General features: G+C 44.2%; 1 protein-coding gene across 1 annotated transcript in view; it reads right to left on the bottom strand.

The window, feature by feature from the left end:
- HDGFL3 (HDGF like 3) overlaps positions 1–18,415 on the bottom strand; it is a 37,193-nt gene that overhangs the window by 4,869 nt on the left and 13,909 nt on the right. Inside the window, exons 2-5 of the mRNA XM_071441406.1 lie at positions 9,788–9,864; positions 6,393–6,531; positions 4,986–5,144; positions 3,268–3,414 (exon numbers count right to left, since the gene is read on the bottom strand). Of these exons, the coding sequence (XP_071297507.1) occupies positions 3,268–3,414; positions 4,986–5,144; positions 6,393–6,531; positions 9,788–9,864 (522 nt within the window). The remainder of the gene's footprint in view (positions 1–3,267; positions 3,415–4,985; positions 5,145–6,392; positions 6,532–9,787; positions 9,865–18,415) is intronic.

Below are 18,415 nucleotides of genomic sequence, written 5' to 3'. Positions count from 1 at the left end.
CTTTCTTGAGAGTAGCCTGTAGTACTCAAGAATAGCTCAGAAACTAAGGGATGGAGATCAAAAAGAGAAAGCACCTTTGTCTACCCAAGGGATAAAAAGAAAATCACAAGTTGAGCCCTTGAACAGTATTATATTGGCTGAAAAAAATATAATAGCTCTGAAAGTACTTTTATTTGCTCTGGGTTTGAGTCTTCAGGAAGCCATCACTTCACATTTTCAAGCTTACCTCTACCACCTGGAGGTTAGAATTTTCATTAAAAAATATAGGTGAAGGTGCTCCTGCAATCATCTGACTTCAGCTGTTAGCCCTTCAAGAAGATCCCTGTAATGCTGAGGGTAAGAGTGTGATTAAAAGGCAGGATTCCATCTGATCTGAGGAGGAGAGATGGGTCTTCAGCCTGCAGTCCAGGCATTATAAAAGGCAATTACTACCTCATTATTAGTGGTTTTAATAGGAGAAAAGCTTGTCTCCTTGAGGCAACTCTTGCCCAGTCTGAGTGGGAGGCCTGGGAGGTGCAGAGCAGGAGGGCCCAAGGCACTCTCAGCCCAGGGCAGCAGCTTGGCTGGGGTGCCAAGCCACATGTGCCTCCATGGTGGCCCAAGGCACTCTCAGCCCAGGGCAGCACCTTGACCTTGGCTGGGGTGGCCAAGCCACATGTGCCTCCATGGTGGCCCAGCCTCCACGAGCAGGCAGCTCTCGAGCAGCCGGGCACAGTGGCAAACCAGGGCACTGAATCACGCCTGTCCTTGAGATCAGGGCCCTGATCCCGTGTGTTGGGTGTCTGACTCAGGGTATTCTTTTATCTTCCTGCACCTTATTTTGAGCGAGCAGCGGTTCGCACCCACGGCTGCTCCGGAGGCTCCTGGCGCCATCTCATGGCCACACCAATGGCCCTGGAGTGGCCAAATTGGTGTGGCCAAATTGAGCACTGGGCTCTGCACAACGCAGGGAGGGACCCCATCCTCTCATCTATGGTGGTGTCTTTAGCAGGTTTGTTTTTCAGACATTTGTCTGAATTTGTGTGTGCGAACAGAAGGATCACATCCCAACTCTCCAGGTGCATGTTGCTCGTTTTCAACCTTCCTTCCTACAACAGAGAAGAGTGTGGGCTGGAGCTCAGTGCCCTGCAGCAGAGCTTTAGTCTGGGTGTCCAGCAGAAAGCTGGCCCCATGCCCCAGCTCACCAGTCCGGACATTGCAGGGCTGGCTGTTTAACACCAACTCAAAAAGAACCTGCTACTCTCCCCCCAAGTGCCCTGTGTTTTCTAAAGGCAGACCTTCTAAAAGGACACTTGGTCTGGCTCTGAGGAGCAGCAGGAGATGGAGTGTCCCCTCCTGGTCCTCCAAGAGAATTGCACTACTGACAAAACCTCAATGAAACGCTGAAGAGATTCATGCGAGAAATGATGATTTTGCAGCAGAAATGAACAAGGTGAAATATATGGATCAGGATGTGAACTTTTCCAAACTTATCAGTGCTTTTATCTCAAGCTGCCCTTAAAACCCATTGTCTCTTTAATCTGTATTACTAAAATTCCACATTTTCCATAACGTTAAAAGCATCCAAGACCTAGCAACAGACTGGCAGCTCAAGCATGATGAGTTCAAGGCTGCATGGTGGGGCTGCAGAAGTCAGAGCAGAGCCACCTCCCCACATGGGTATGACAATATTCTCTAGATATTGCTTCAAGTTGGTGCTGGCAGGAAGGATAAGACTATTGACAGTATTTCAGCACAGAGGCTAAAATATCTGTAATCCTGAAAATGCTGAGAAGCACCACAATGTTGTAGCATGCTGGACCCCACCTCCCAAGCATGTCACACCCAGAAGAAAGAGCCATATGAATGTCAACAGCCACAAAGCCAACATCCTGTGTGATGTTTTAGCCACTTAGTCTGTGACTGACCTAAATCAGTGAGCATTTTGTCCTTACGTGGAAAATGTGCCTGAAGTCCACAGACATATCCCCTGTGACTGCCACAAACATGGGAAACACAGCAGGGCCTGCTGAACCTCTTGGTACCTCAGATGCATCTTACAAACAGTTTTCTCACCCAAATACCTATCTGAAGACAGGGAAGTGTCTCAAGATTCACTAGGCAGAATGTGGGCCACCCTTATCAGCCTCTGATACTCTGTGGGTGAGAGGCTGGGAGGGCACAGCTGGGCAGTGTCTCCTTGCATCGGTCCCTGGCTGAAGCCAGCAGCTTGTTCAGAGTCAATGGGAGTGTGAATTTTCCTCGTGACCCCATGAGCCACCTATCAAAGTCTTTATAAAGCAGAGTCACAAAACAACTGCACTGCACTGCAGAGGGACAGGGAAAGGGAGATCTGGGAGGAGTCTCGAGTGGGAGCCAGCAGCAGCTGCCCAGAGGTTGTGTTGTGTGAGAAAGGGCTTGGCTGAGCACGCAGCTGGGTGCTAAGGCACCTCAGCAGTGTCAGCTGAGAGCTGTGCTGGCTGGCCTCCTCTCCCACCTGGGGATTTGTGTCACTCAGCTCCTGTGACAGCCCAGCCCGGCTGCTGCCCACGTGGCAGAGCCTTGGCATGGGCACTGCTCAAGGGCTGCTTCTGAGCTGGAGCTCCAAGTGCTGCAGCAGAGAGGCTTGTGCTGCTCCAAAGGCTCAGAAATAGCAGGGGCTGCTAAAGGTGGCTGAGTAACCAGCTGCCGTGCTAATCCCCCTGTTCAGCCTTCCCCTCTTGTTGTTGTGGTCACAACAAAGTAATATTGATATGAACACACAACTGACAAAACACACAAGGGGATTGTATGAAGCTGCTCTGGAGCAGAGTGCATATCCCATCCTTGGAAGGTCCTAGCCCAAGGCATCATCTGCCCTGGAACCTGGAGTATGCAGAGTCTGTCATGAACCCTCAAGAACCCTGAAGAAGACACTGGGACCCACAAATTAAACAAGTGTGACAGGGTAAGCAGGCTCCCTTTGTTAGTGAGCCAACATGCATTATGCAAACAGTCTGATTCTGCTCTCACATCAATTTTGCATCATTCCAGCTCATGGTTTTCAGTAGCTCCTCTCAGCTGACATCTATGCAAGTGTCAGAACAAAAATAATGCTCTTTTTCAGTCATTTCTCTAGAGCAAAATTTGTACACTGCAGGCACCAAGTCCGTGTTTCTGTTCTAGACACATTCTGAGCACTGAAATGTACCCAAGAAGGTGGCACAAGGTGCACACAGGTCACCCCTGGCTCCAAAGCCCCCCAGGAGCAAATTGCATGGGAAGTGAATGACAGGAACAGAAGATTACCCCTTCACTGGTTTTCTGCAAATCTGAAGAAGTGTTTCTTGTGTCATTGCCTGCGTCCCCAGCATCAGAGCTGCTCTTATTTTCTTCCTCTTTGCAGTCCTTATCATCTTCATCTCCAGGAGATTTCCGTGACTGCTTGGAGGATTTCTAAAATGATCAACAGCAAAGTGAAAATTAAAACCTGAGCTTCAGCCATAGAAAGACACTTCTGAAATGTATGTGGAATGCTGTCTGATCATGCATTTCCCTGGTCAAGGTGAATACTGGGGAGGATTCATGGGGTGAAAAGCATTGTTCAGGTGAAGTAGCTGGAGTTACTGCCACCAATGCAGGAAATTTCGCTGAAATTCTGTGTTCAGCACAGGCTGGCAGCTCAATTGACTGAAAGACAGGCACAGTAATAGGAGCTGGGTATTAGTGCTGGGTCACCTGTAGGTTTTGTTAGTTAATGAAACAGATGGTGCCAGCTTGGCAAAAGTTTTGATTAAATACAGAGATGTAAAATGAGAATAACATTAGCAGAGCTGCTTTCCATACTTTTTTTTAGTGCTGTCAGCTTTAATATATTAACATTAGAGTCATGTGGAACCAATACATCTTTTCCTTTACATCCCTTTATGTTATGCAATTCTACAATACAAAAGGATAAATTGTGGCATTAAGCCACCATTTTCATAATCCTCTGTTTGTCCAGAGTCTTCTGGAAAGAAGATGGTAGACCAGACCTGAATTTCTGATGTAAAACACACAGAATGGGTGAAAATACATTTTGTTTGGTGGATCAACCACAAAATTCACACTCTCCCCCAAACTGTGCCTGGATCCGATTGTTTGATTGCTTCTTCTCATTTCCATTAGTTTTCACTTTCAGAGAAGAATAACATGAATGTGAATAAATTGACTCTGACACACTTTACACAATTTTTCAGGGGAAGTGCAGCCCTGGAGGCACACACAGAACCAGAGGAAGTGACTTTAATGTTGCTCCCCTTCACCCCAGGTGACAAGTGAGAAGTCTATCTGAACCCAAAGGTGCCACTTCTCAGGGGATTTTCTCCACCAGCCACTGTGAGACAGACACATCACTCTTAGCTTCCTGATCTACACTGTTACATGAGATATCAACAGGGCTGGGAGGTACTACAGTGCAGGTCTTACATCCTCAAACTGAGCATCCTACTCCCTGCTTAATGAACTTGCTCTTCCACCTTCCCATTCTGTATCCTGGACTGAAGTATTTCACACTCCGCTCCAAGAGGAGCAGTTGAGCACATCTGGCCCTACCAGATCCTTCTGGGAGATGGGAGGGGGAAGCTTCAGTTCTCCTGGACAGGAACCAAACCTGAGCTCATGACCCTCAGGAGGCCCAATCCTAAGGATTTTTTTCTTCTTCTTGGGGAGAGACCTATTTGAGATGATCAAACCTATCAATCCATCTTTGCATGGGTTTTCCTCCCAGTCCTTCTGATCTCTTTCCCATAGTTTCCCCTTCTTCTCAGTGTGTGGGCTTTGGAACAGGGCAGAGTATTTCAAGTGGCGTCTCACCAAGGCTGCCTACAAAGTAAGAGCACTCCCCCAAACTTGCCTGTTTGAACACCACTGTCATCAGAATGTATCAGAATCAAAATGCTAAAGGAGGAAGAACAAATTTCCATGAGGTGAACAGTATTCCAATTATAAATGCCCGTGGATAACAACAGGAAAAGTCAGAAGATAACCTTTGAAGTGTAGGATTTTTTCCGTTTTGAGCCGGCTTTTTCATTCTTTCTTTTTCCTTTTCCATCCTCTTCTACCCGATCACCTTCCTCCTCACTGCTGGCATCTGCTGTATTTCCTCCTTCTCCTTCAGTTTCTGATGAGCTCTGTTGCTGAATTGCCTTTAAAATAACAACAACAATAACAACATCAACAATAAAAATATCATTAATTCCTATTTACTTGATTTTTGCATTGAAGATAGAAACAGTGGAAATGGACAGCTTACACTTTAATTGCTATAGTCAGGAAGAACTCAGGTTATTTTTGCAATTATCAGGAAAAAGGGCTGCAAAGGCAATTTTCTCAGTCACCACTTGAACTCAGTTACCAGATGCAGATTCTGGGATCAGAAGATCCAGTAACAAAAACATGTTTGCTGGAGGAGAACTGAGGGCTGCTCAGTGCAGAGACCTGGCATGTTCTGCTCTGGGAAAAACTACTGAAACTTTCAGACTTTGGCTGCAATAGCAGAGACTTTTTGGTGGGAGAAGATGGCTGTTACACTCCCCTCAAAGGGCAAGATCTCTGTGTTTTGGAAGACCAAGCCCTGACCAGCAGGCTGAGCATTCTTTGACAGCCCATCTCCCACAGACTATTCACTGGATTTTTTTTAAATCCCCAAGTGTATGCAAAACATGTGTAGGGCTGAAAATATGAAACAGGAACTGAGAGAGGCAGCAGCTTTTCTGCAGGTGGTCTGTATCTCTGGCTTGTAGTGTTTTGTGATAATAATGTAATAGGTGTTTGCCTGCTTTTGGAGGTGATTCCTGCCTTCAAAGGACCACATTTTTTTAATGAGAAAAGTCCTTTGTTTTATACAGCCCACCAACTACTCTTCTCCCCCTGCAGCTTCACTGACTTTCTGCTCTGGACACCCAACAGGGAGAGCTGTTGTACAGCAGCAACTGTCTCCTACAGCAGTTTAACCCTCCACCTCCTCACTCCTCTTAGCTTTGGCACTGCCAAATGTGGAAATCAAAAGTGCAGTGACCTTAAGGTCTGTGTAAAATACATGGAGCCTGATATAAAAATAAACAACAGAAAGAAGAGGTCAGAAATTACTCATGTTTGTACAGGAGTAAATAAAACCATCCATTTTTAATTTAACTAAATGTGTTGCAGAATTTTCCACTTCACCACCCCAGAATGTCACAGAAAGCAAAAGGCTCTGCAGTATGATTAAAGTTCCATTTGTCACAGAGTGTGAGACCACAGCTGTCTTTACATTACACAATTACCAGAACTGTGAAACTTCCTTGCTCCATCAAAACCAGAACCTTACATGTCACTCTTAAAATGCTCACTTTGACAAGCAGTAAAAGAAGAAAACAAGAAAGATAGGAGCAATAGGTGTGGAAGTCATTTACCTGATATCCAGTAAACTTTACTCCAGGGTTGTTTTCTATTTCCCACAGGCCTTCATTAAATCCTTTTCGCTTGTTCGATTTCCCAAACTTATCTTTGTATTCTTTATATGGGAAAAGGTCTTTGGGCCCCAGGAACGCACTGCATTTAACAGAGGGAACAGTCAAAAAAGGACTTACCACTCTCCTCTTCAAAAAAATCATGACATTAACAGTGCAAATGCTTTCCCTATTCTTCTGCTCATTCAAGCATTTCTTTTCTAGTTGTTTTTTTTTTTTTTTTTGGTCACGCTGGCTTTGAGTTACTGCTGTGAGTCTGATTTAATGGATTGGCTCACCATCCTGATGTTTGATGTAGTAAAATCATGCTGGGTATCTCTAGAAACAACTGAAACATCTCTATTTTATTAACTACTGCTGGGAACTGGCACTTGAAGAGTTGATGAAAGTTTATAAAACAGTTTATGATGTCATTGCTTGCGATAGCAAGGGACCAAACTTCCAATCCTAGAGTTACAAATCCAGAAAGGCCTCAAAAATGCCACATGAAAAGTTAAGCATGTAGGAGTGCCATGAGCCAAAATTTGTCCCTTTTACTATGGGATAGAAAAAGCAGTGGCATTTATTATCATCTATACTGCCAGTAAGCCTGGGAGCTGCTTTCTTGGAATTAGCCTCCCACATACTAAATTCTGCACAAACACAATAAAAATGCTCTTTCCCAAAAATCTAATAATTTCATATAAGAACACAAAACAATGGATGAATATAGGCAGATGAGTAATACAAGGAAACAATGAGACACACAGGGTGCTTGTGGCCAAATAGTTTTTTAGACAGCACAGCAAAGGAGGGATTTTGTGCTCTGCTGCTGCCTAAGTCAGCCGCACACTGGGCCAACTAATTTCAGGCACAAGTACCACAATGCAGGGAAAAATAATTATAAAAAAAAAGAAGAATGATGATTTGTCCTGCTTTTTCTATACATATTACAGCAAAACTCTAACTTCTTCTTAACTCTTAAAATGAAGAAAGCATAACTTTCTTTTTGTTGCTATATCTATGTATCTATATATCTATATATATATATATCTACTGTATTCTGCATGGTGACATTGAGATTGTAATCACAAGTCAAATTAAAACAATGAAGGTAAAAAGACCCCTTCATTCCCACATGTGAAGATTCTGTGTCATCAATGACCAGAGCTGAGCAAGTCCCAGTGTCCTTCACCATAACCACTGTCCTACTTTCCTGATGATCTTTGCAATTCATGTTAACTCTCTGGTCTCCATTACTATGGGAATGTGGATTAAACACTTTTATTGTTGTAACCTCACCATGACATTGGGAGTTTGCCCTTTTCTGCAGATGGGACTCTGAGGCACAAAGATTTGCCCAAGGTCAAACTCAAAATGACAGCAGAGTACAGAGGAAAACCAGCTCTCTTCAGTCTCAGTCTAATATCTTAATCACAGGATAATATTTCTTCCTTTCTGCAATCATTATTTCAGATTAATGCCTGATTTATGCCCAGCATTTATAAATGTGCAAAGCTCCATTCACTTAAATCATCCCACTGGCCAAGCAGTTTGCCAGTGCAGAGCCAAATGGTTGCTAAAAAGTCATCAGATGACAAATCCCTGAGGAAAGAGCTTCCTTCTAACTCCACCTGAGACAGCATGGGATCCACACTCAGTTGGATATTGAGAAATATCTTAATTATATAATTACAAAGCCAAGAATGCACTTCTACCTGAAAAACAAACAGTGATTTCCAGACTAACAGATGTCATGTTAATATTAAATGCTACACTGAATAAATTATGTTATCTATGCCTTTGCTAATACCAGGAGATATCTCCTTGTTGTCAAAAATATAAACAAACAGTTCTAACACAAATAACAAAGGAAAACTGTATGAAACTTAGTATGAGCTACCTTAACTTAGCTCAAGAGTAATGTATGGAAATGTTTCTACAGCCTTTTATGTAAACACTGAAAAGCTGTCTACATCTTTGCTTGAAATACATTCATTGCCACTGGGAGAGTGTAAGTTTCTATTGCTCTGCTATAAAACTAAGGAGCTGCAATCTACAGTTCATTTTTAATAGGCTTTTACATTTATAAGGCAGGAACTACAAACTGTTTTTCTGTTTCAGATGCTACAGTAAGATAATGAGCTCACAAAATCCAAATCAAAAAAGATTATCAGTTTGAGATTCACTCATTTTGGAATAAAAGTGGTCAGTTTTTTTTCTTAAATGTTTCTCAAAAATGATGTTTCCATTCAAAAAATAATTACATTTTGGTTTCTGATTTGAAAGCATTGTCAGTTTATTTAAACTTTATTATTTTCAGATTATTTTGTGACAGTACTAGTAGACCACAATATATCAAAACATCAGGTTGTTTCATTCTAGCAATGAAACTAGAAAACATTGAAGAACTATTTTAACTAAAGAGAGGCTATTATGAACTTTATAAAGCAGAAACTGCCTTTAAAGATTTTTTTTAATAAAATGTGATGGGTGAACTATGGAGCTTATAATATTCTGGAATAACATTAAAATTCAAAAATAAACAATAAATTTTTAATAAAGCTTCAAGCCTCTAACATTGAATTTAAAGTATCATCAGAATTTAATTTTTCCAGTTTTAAAGGAATTCTAGAGAACATGATACCTGCAAATAGGGAAGGAAAAGTTTTAAAATTAAAATATTTTGCAAAATGGAATGTGACTTGTTTTTTAGCTATCTCAGACATAGTTTAAACTAGAGACATGTACATTATCATATTGAAACTCTGTACCTTGTAGCAATTATGATGAGACCTAACTTACCTCTTGTGCTCTGACTCCTTTCTTTCCCTATCAGCTCAGCCAGCTCAGTTCTTCTATCACTTCTGTGAGCTCCATCCTACAGTATCCCAGCACAGATCTCCCAGGAATGCACATGTTCTGAAGCTCTGCTGAGGCTCTGGGGTCTGCTTCCTTTCATATCACAAACCACCAAGTGAGCTCTCACACAGGACATGAGCTCAACCATGTCCAAACACAAGAGCCTGATCTCTGCTATCATGGACATCCAAGTAAAAATGTTTGCCCCTGCCTCTGAGTTCATGGCTTTTCCAGACCCTTTAATGAATTCATGCCCACACATTTCTTTACAGGATACACAGGATTTTATGTTTAGCTCATGGCAGACCATAAGGCAGCAGCATTCCCAACTACTCTCAGCTTTCACTCCCATTTGTTAATACCAATGAGTTGGGCTGGCAGGACCTTTCTCTAGGCTCCCAATGGCTTCAGTCAGGATTTGTTCCAATGAAATCAGAGGAAATGGTGTTAGCTGTGCTGCAAAAAGGCATTTCCAAAGGAACAGGTCATTCACTTACGTTTCATGAGTCCCAAAAAAGAAGATGGGGTATTTATTTGCTGGAGGCTTGACAGCTCCTTCAGGAAGTTCATCAATCTGTAAGACAGAAAGCAGTGGAGAAAAGATTATTCCCAGAAGTGATGTCCCTCATCCAAGCATCCCACCAAGCCATGGAGGTGCTAGCAGAAGTATCCTGCAGCCCTGGGAGGTCCCACTGTGTGTTGGGAAGGGAAGGGAAGGGAAGACAGCTGCTGGTTTTTCAGGCAAAGTCAGCATATGACTGAAATACTGCAGGCAGACAGCAGAAGACCAAGGAGCACACACAAAGTTTTAATGATTTCATGGGCATTATAATACAAAGGCAATAAAATCAACTCTGCTTAATTTAAGTGTTAACTTCAGATCCTGCCTCATCAAAGGCATCAAAGCCCAGAGGGTAATCCTGCCTGTCTCACACGGCCACCTCAATAACCCCTGCAACAAATGGGGAACAGATGGGACTCTGGGACTCTGCAGCTGGAAAACAGGACAATCTCCCAGTGGTGCTTCCTGTGGTGATGGTGGTACACAGTGTAAAATGTGTAATGCACACCAGGGAGGAGGGCCAGGGACTCTCCTTCCCCTGCAACACCCTGATAACTGGATTTGTTACCACTCCCCTCTCTACCCTCTCTCTTCTTTCACATTTTAATCCTGGCCTTGTATTTCTCAGGACAGAGCTGCAGAGCAGTGAAAGGAGGGATGCTGAGGGTGTTCTCCTGAGACAGAGCTGGTACTGGAACAAACCCTTCAGGCTGAGCAGTGTCCAGACCCCTTCTCCCAATGTCTGAGTGAGAGCACTGGCTGTGAGGCAGGAGATGAGGCCCAGGAATTAATCTTGTCTATGCCTAATTTTGTAGTTGTCTGCAACAAAAATAAGAGAGTCCAGGTGCCTACCCACATAAACCAGAAACACAGCAAAGCTTTAAATAACATCCAAGAGCCTGCCTTCCCAGAAATGGCACTTCTGAACATATGTGGGTGTGTGAAATTAAGTGTCCAGAGAACTCTCTGGCTAAGAGAGAGCCTGATGAATCTAGATATCTACAGGGCAGCACCAGTGAGCAGGTGAATGGCCTGGGCCTGGTCTAAGGCAACTCAGTCTCAACATCAGCATCCTGCCAAATGTCACTGCAACTGAGAGCAAAGTGCTGACATAACAGTGCTATACAAAATCTGCTCCTCAGCAGAGCACAGGGATGCAACCTGCATGTTTTCACTCAGGAGGCCAGACCCACATGTGCTTTCCTTCTCTTTTCTTGCTGAAGGACCCCTAACACTGAATTCTTATTGATTAATAAGCACCAGATTGTTTTCAAAGGATGTCCTCTTTCACGGTAAAGCATCTGCTTGGCTCCGTAGCTTTCAAAGGAGCATGAGCTTTGGGAAGAATTCAAACCCTTTTGGTCTTTCTGCAAGGACACCCCTTGGGGATGGAGAAACGAGAGCCACATGTGGAACTGTAACATCACAAGACCCTTCTCTGTAGAAGAAATGGATGCCTATCTTTTCAGTCCAACTGGAACATTCTCTGAAGCTGCACCAGAATCTGGAGAGCACTTCCAAAGCATTCCCTCAGGGCTGTGCATGGTGGGGCTCTGGCACACTGGGTGCCACCCGCTGGGGCCACGTGTCACCATGCACCCACCTCCCAGCACAGTCTGCAGGAGACAATCCGGGATTGTCACAGGTGTCACATGTCCTGTGGGCATGGCAGTTACTTCCTTCTTGTACTTAACAAAGCTAATGATTTGATAAATAAAAGGAGAATGTATTATTTAAATGCACATAGAAGGAAAATACACACTGGTGGACGATGAACATGTGCATTCCCTTTTAGCTCAGCTGTGTGAAAGGAGGAACTGAAACAACATGAGAGGATTTTTGGTGTCCTCTTTATCATCAGGACTACCGAGAGGAAAGGCTGACAAAGATACTACTTTAGAGCTCATCATTTTCTGACATTAACTATTTGTTTTTTAAAGATAGGTTGCTATTTGCTCACAATTCATCATTTAAATATAGGTATTAGACTTATTATAAGAGTGATAAAAAGACTGCAGGTCAAAACCACTGCAACTCCCTTTCCAAACTGAGAGCAAGTCAGGGAGATGCTGCACGTCTGCAAAACATTTTACGCCTCCTTCAAGATAGAAGCATCCACATGTCAGAGCAAAAAGGCTGTGCTGGCACTTTACCAAGGGTAGGGAGAGGTAACACACCTCGACTGTCTGGGTGCCACAGCCATCCTCCTCTTTATTGCGACAAGGGAGATGTCCAGATACCAGAGCCCAGGAAAATGTGAACTCCTTTGACTGAGACAAACAGTGTCTGCTGGGACTGGAGTGCAAATCTCATTTGGCCACTTGAAACACGGCGCCAGCTCTGGGCTGCATTACAGAGCAGCACAGCCCAGTCACTGCCTCAGCCCCCTCAGAATCAGTCATGAAATAAAGTAAACAGCTGTAAATGATTGGTCAAGGGGGGGAATGAAGACATGCTTAGTAGGGACTGCTGATCAGAAGGGATTGGGGCTCTTAGATCACACAATGTGCTGTGCTCCAAAGCAATGAGGATCTCCTCAGCAGAGTCCCAAGTGGAGTTAAGCCTTCTGTCTCATTCCCAGCACTTAATACTGTTAGCTAAGGAGCAGCACCACCAACAAAGGGCAGAACACACATCTGTCACGCAGCTCACCTGCTCCTCGTTTTGTGGCATATTTCTTTATTCATCCAAGTATCCTTTCTGACTATGTATCATCACAGGAAACCATAAAAAAGCTTTTCATAGCTTTTGGGAGTTGGCATACACATACAAACACATGCTGTATAAATCTGCACCAAACAGCGCAAGGAGAGACTATTAATGCTCCCACTCTAACATTTCACTCTGCAGCTGAGGTCAAGACTTTTCCTGCCTTCACTGATATTGCTGTGAGCTCCCCAGCTCTGGGGCTTATGTTGCTAGTACTGTAACAAGGTTGGATATAAAGTGACAGTGTTATCTTAGGGCCATTGAACTCTGTGGCAGAAACTCCAGGGAATTTACTGAAGGATGAGACCCTCTCTGCCATTAGGAAAGATCTCTTCTCGTTTTACCTCTTTCACACAAATCCCTGCATTAGAGACTGTGAGAGGAGAGCTTTGCCCAGTCTCCCTATTCCCAGTAAAGCCACCTTAGCCCTCTGTGAATGTGGAGTCCCTTCGTGCTTATTTAGCTGCAGAACAACCCCGGCACTCCATGACAATCGCTGTTGTTTTGGTGTAGCAGAAAGCAAGCAGTACAAGCAACCATACTGCAATCTCCTGCTGCTGCACTCAGTCACAATTTATTCCCATTCTACAGGATGTTTTGGTTAAATATGCTGCAGATTTGGATCCGATATTTTCCCCCATATCAGCAAGATCAAAGACAGAGACAGGGAGGGAGGGAGAGGAAGAGAGTGAGCGCATGAGCACAAGAGTGAAAAAAGCATCGCTGCCTTGAACCAGGAACAAAAGAGGAAAGAGCACCCATACTAGAACACAGTGTTGTAGTCACAGAAACCTCACTAATGACTAAAGCATCTGTCTATCAGAGAGCCAGACTGCCACTGTGTTTTGCTCCTGGAAGGAAACAAACAGATTCTCAAGTACCCGCTATACCCTGCAATCAAACACGGGCTCCATCCCCGCCTGAAGCAGAGCGGGCTGGAGCTCGCTGCCACAGAAATCAGTGGGAGCAGCGCATGGCGTGCAAATCTGACATGTGCATCAGCAGCACCATGGGCAGCCGCTTCATTTATGGCTAAAATTAAAGCAGGTGGTTTCAGATTTCGAGTTTTATCCCCTTAGCTCCCGTTGCTGTCATCTGCTTAATGAATAACAATTGCTTTCTTTTTGCACAACCTCAGCAGAGCTGCACTGCCCAGCGTTTGTTTGCCAACCAAGCAGCAGAGCTTTAAAGATGTAACTGCGAGGTTTTTTCCAGTAAACAAACGCCAGGCTTCTGGGGTCAAGAACACCGAAGAGAAAATTCAGCTCGCTCCTCTCCAACCAGAGCGGGGCTTTATCAAGCCGTGTTGCTAGTGACTACCAACGTGGAGGCAAGAAATCTGTCAGATCCTTACGCTGTGCTTTACTGGCTAGGATGGGTGTGCAGCCCGGGGATTTTGCTCTCGGTGGTGCCGAGCAATCTCTGACTTCTCAGGGAGTGTCCCCGCTGGCTGTCAGGGCGGCTTTGGAGCCCTGGCACCGCAGTGCTGCCTCCCTTCCGTGAGCTTGGGGACCCTGGGGAGCGAGGCTGGCTGGGCTGGGCTGGGCTGGCACTGCAGAGCCGAGCCCAGCGACAAGGACAGCAGCAGCACAAGCACAAATCATCCCCGTGCGTGCCCGTGGGAGAAGGGAATATGCCCGTGCCATATTCCTGACAGGCTGGGGAGCTCGCTGGGAGCGCTGGTGCAGAGGCAGAGGAAGCTGCACCCCCTCCCGGGTGCTGGGCTCTGCAGAGCTCCACACTCCTGCAAAATGGGAACCGCGTCTGTGACACGCACGGGGGAGAGCGGCACAAAGCGCTGTCTCTGCCGGGCTGGCCGATGTCCCTGCAGGGCCGGGAAGGGGCAGCGCTGCCCCCCAGGGCAGGACGGGCAGCCCAGGGCATCTCCCTCCCGCTGCAGGGGCAGCAGGCGTCCTGTTCCATGGCATCACAAAACCTCCGTGCTGAGGCTCAGAACGCAGGAATTCCAGGCTGTCAGGGAGGCTTTCCACCAGACCCTGTCCTATTGCTTTCCAGCAGAATTTTACACACACACAAAAAAAGGTATTATGCAAAACACCTATCAGGTCCCCATTTACAGAAATGAAAACTTTCCATCAGCATGCAGGGATGCTTATGTGGGCACCAAAACCCACAAGATTTCCTTTTATTTTGCAAAAAGAGGGAATTAAAACTGCAGAGCAGTAATCACTGATTGTTTTGAGATAGTGTAAATGCCTTTGATTGGCAAAAGCACACAGAGCCATTGCTGAGATCCACATCTCCACTGAAATCCCTGGAGCTGCTGCACAGCAGTGGAGCACAGGCCTATGCTATTTGCTGGAAAGTGGTTCAAATTGCTTATTATTGCCCAACACATGCAAGCAGCTTGATCTTTTGCAGTTAGCTTATTAGCAGAACTCTAGATGGATAAAAGCAATAGTCTTCAAAATCCATTATTAAAATAGGATATTTTGCTTTACTACAACATTTTTATTCCAATGGATTTATTATGCTTTTTAATAGCTAATGCTACTGGGAGTCAGCAGTATAGCAGTATCTTTTCTAAACCATTATTTAAAATACTGTTCTGTAAGATGTAAAATATTAATTTTTTTTTCCCAGAGGATCCTAAAATGTAAAAAAAAAAAAATTAAAAAAAAAATCCAACCTGCTTCAAGCTAAAAACTGTGACTCAAATTCCATAGTGCTTAAATTGAAGAGCAATCCAACTGAAGCTGATTGGAGACTGCTGACTTTTTCTCTCATGTATCAAGACTTATATTTGAAGCAGAGCACTACTCCCCAATGTACATCACATACCTGAACTCCTGGTGTGGAATGCTGGCATATGCACTTTTTCACCCATTAAAAAAGATAACCCTGTGAAGGGTGAGACTGGAAGCAGAATCCAACTTAATAAGATGGAATTGCACAGCTACAAAAGTAAAAATTAAAAAAGTCTCTGGGCATGGAAGAGTGCCACCAGCAAAAACAAAAAGCAAAACAAGATTAAAACCAGCAGAGCATACTTTTGAACACTGCTGAAAATGGCTGAAGGGTATCCTGCAGACAGCCAGAAATGACAATATAAAGACATCAATCCTCCTTTTTTTTTCCCTGTGCATGCTCAGGACCTCAACGAGATAGAAGACAATGAAGGGTTAGTTGGAGTCCAAACAATGCTGGCAGCAATGTCTCACTAGGAAAGATCAGCAGTCTTGCAGCTGAGTTCAGCCCCTTTACATCCCTAATTAGCAGCATATTTTTAAGACAGAAAGTTGAAATACACTTTCTGCAGAGCTGCTTTAATCTCCACTATGAAAATGGGGCCAGAGCTTAGTTCTGCGTGACTGGTATCTATATGCATGACTTTGGAGATAACTGATCTGTTCATGTGATTCAAGTCCTCTCTGCACTGCTGGGGCTGCTGGATGGAAGATTGGCAGGGGAGGAGACTTGGGGATACAAAAACAAGTCCTCTCCCTGTCCCTGGCCCCTGGGATGACCTTGGCCACATGAATCACTTGCATCTCCTCCAGCCTCACTTTTATGAACGGGGACTGTGGGACTGTTCTTGTGGTCCACTGCTAAAATGAGAGGAATTCCTAATAATGCACACTTCCAGCTCTGTCAGAGCTGCATTTCAGGTTACCAAACTGCAATCCTCCCAGTGAGTACACCCCAAAGCCAGGCTGCTGCAGAAATGCTCTCTTTTCTCCAATGAAGTGTTTCCCTGCTACTGTGAATGAAGCAATGGTGCTACCACTAGGATTCTGTTTTTCCCAGACTCTTCCCTAAGGAGAGGAAAGGATGTGATCACACTGTTTTCAGTCTGACTCTTACCTGCAATAACTCAGGGACACGTCAGACAATTTTGCCAAACCAGACAAAAGGAGAAAGGCCAGAGAGATATTAAGTTTCCCCATGTTTTGTGATAAATAGGCTGTCCAACAGAAGATGGGCAGACAAGCAGTCCATATGCTGAGAGACAGCTTGCAATGCAGGCTGAATCAAAACATCAGACACTGGGAAATCCACACAAAAGCAAGCCAGAGAAAAATAAACTTCTTAAGTTTCATGGCTCACAAAATTACTTTTTATTTGTGTATGGGTGGGGAGAGCTTGTTTATTTTTAAACAAATATTGCCAGCTCTGAGGCATTTAACATTTACTTTATTTCCCTTTAAGCAGAGTGAAGGGTTGCTTCTCTTCATCTGAATTATTTCTCAGATATCAAAATATTGTTTGCAATGTACATCCACCAAAGCAAATCAGAGTGGGCCCACTAACACCTAATGAAAGCAGTTTCTGATGACAAAATTTGGTTATCCTTCTTTACCATCTTACCACAAACATCTTAGTCTTGAAATATACAAGTGTGCAAGAAATGTGCATATAAAATGTGTTTAGAAGACACACAGCAAATAAAAATTAAATAACCAGTCAAAACACCAATAAGTGAGAAATTTCAGGGACTGGGAATTCTCAAACATTGTATTTCTGTCCTACTCTCTTCTTAAAAACCATAGAGACATGAAGAGTCATATAACCTTCCTCCCCAAAGTGTTCAGATAAACCCTGCCACCTTCTATATCTCATCTCCTCAGAGTGCATGGTATAAGAACTCTTTAGACTGAGGAATATTTTCTTACCTCCCAATATTTACACTAGAATGTTACTACTTCATTGATTTTGTTTGGTTTTAAGGAAGAATGTTATATTCATGAGGTAGGATTTTTTTGCCAGATAACTTGATCAAACTTTCAATTAGATCCAGCCAGCCTAGAGCGTTGACATTTGGTCAAACACACACAACTGAATTTATACTTGAGGCTCATTTGTTCCACCCAAAGCTCCATATTCCACTGTCCAGGCTTTTAGTAAAAAGAAGTGTTGCTAGTCCTTATACTCCTATCAGCACACTTAAAGCCAAAAGGTAAGCAAATTTCCAGAAGACTGCAGTCTCCTAGACTTGGCTGGCTTAATTTACCATTTCTTTTTCAGTATCATTTTCTGCCCCAAAAAGTCAGTTGAAAAAATCACATATTCACAATATTCCCAGGCTGAAGAATATGGAGCATCTCTGTGCAGTATTTAGTCCAGCTTCCCAAAGAATACACAAAACCTTACTGATATTACAACTTGTGGCTAAGATTGTTTTGGGTAAGGAAATGTGATCTATGGAGAACACAACTCTCCAGTTTGTGACAGGGTGGACACACACCTGAGACAAAGAAAGGAACAGTCTCCTTCACTTATTGCAGCTCCTTGCTCCTGCTAGGGAGGATTCAGGCTTGAGACTCTGGAGATTCCAATATTATCTGGGCTTTTGGGTACAGAAAACCCTCCTGTCTCCTCTGTGATCTGTTTTCTTCCCATCATTTGCAGCTAAGGGGGAGTAACATCAGGGGCCTGAAACACTCCTTGCCACTGAACAAGTGCCTCATACAGAAAATGCTTACTGTTGCCTGGGAAAAGAACACAAAATCTCGGTCCCTTGAAATCCCAGAGCATTTTTAGTATCCTGCAACCCTCTGAGGTTCAGGTGCAGCAGCTGAGATGGGACTATGAGTGTCCCACCAGACCTCTAGAGGCAATGGAGCCACAGCCAAGCCAAGAAGTATTTGTCTGCATTATGCTGCTCTTTGTGAACCCACAGAACATAAAGACTCACAGTCTTAACGTGTCACACCAGAACACCCATTTACAGGACTTCAGAACTCCTTCAAACACCAAGCTGTGTTTGCTGGGACATGAGCTGATGTACCTGTTAGGCAGCCAGCCCTGTCAGGCACCTGAAGCTGGAGCAGCCAAGCTGCGCACGCAGCGCCGCAGCCGCGGAACATCTGCAGGCACTGGGGCTGCCACAGCC

Source organism: Agelaius tricolor, unplaced genomic scaffold, assembly GCF_023055355.1.
Source record: "Agelaius tricolor isolate 1412-34295 unplaced genomic scaffold, bAgeTri1.0.p SCAF_16, whole genome shotgun sequence".
Classification (NCBI taxonomy): domain Eukaryota; kingdom Metazoa; phylum Chordata; class Aves; order Passeriformes; family Icteridae; genus Agelaius; species Agelaius tricolor.
The sequence above is the reverse complement of the archived record's forward strand: the minus strand, read 5'-3'. Positions and strand labels throughout refer to the sequence as shown.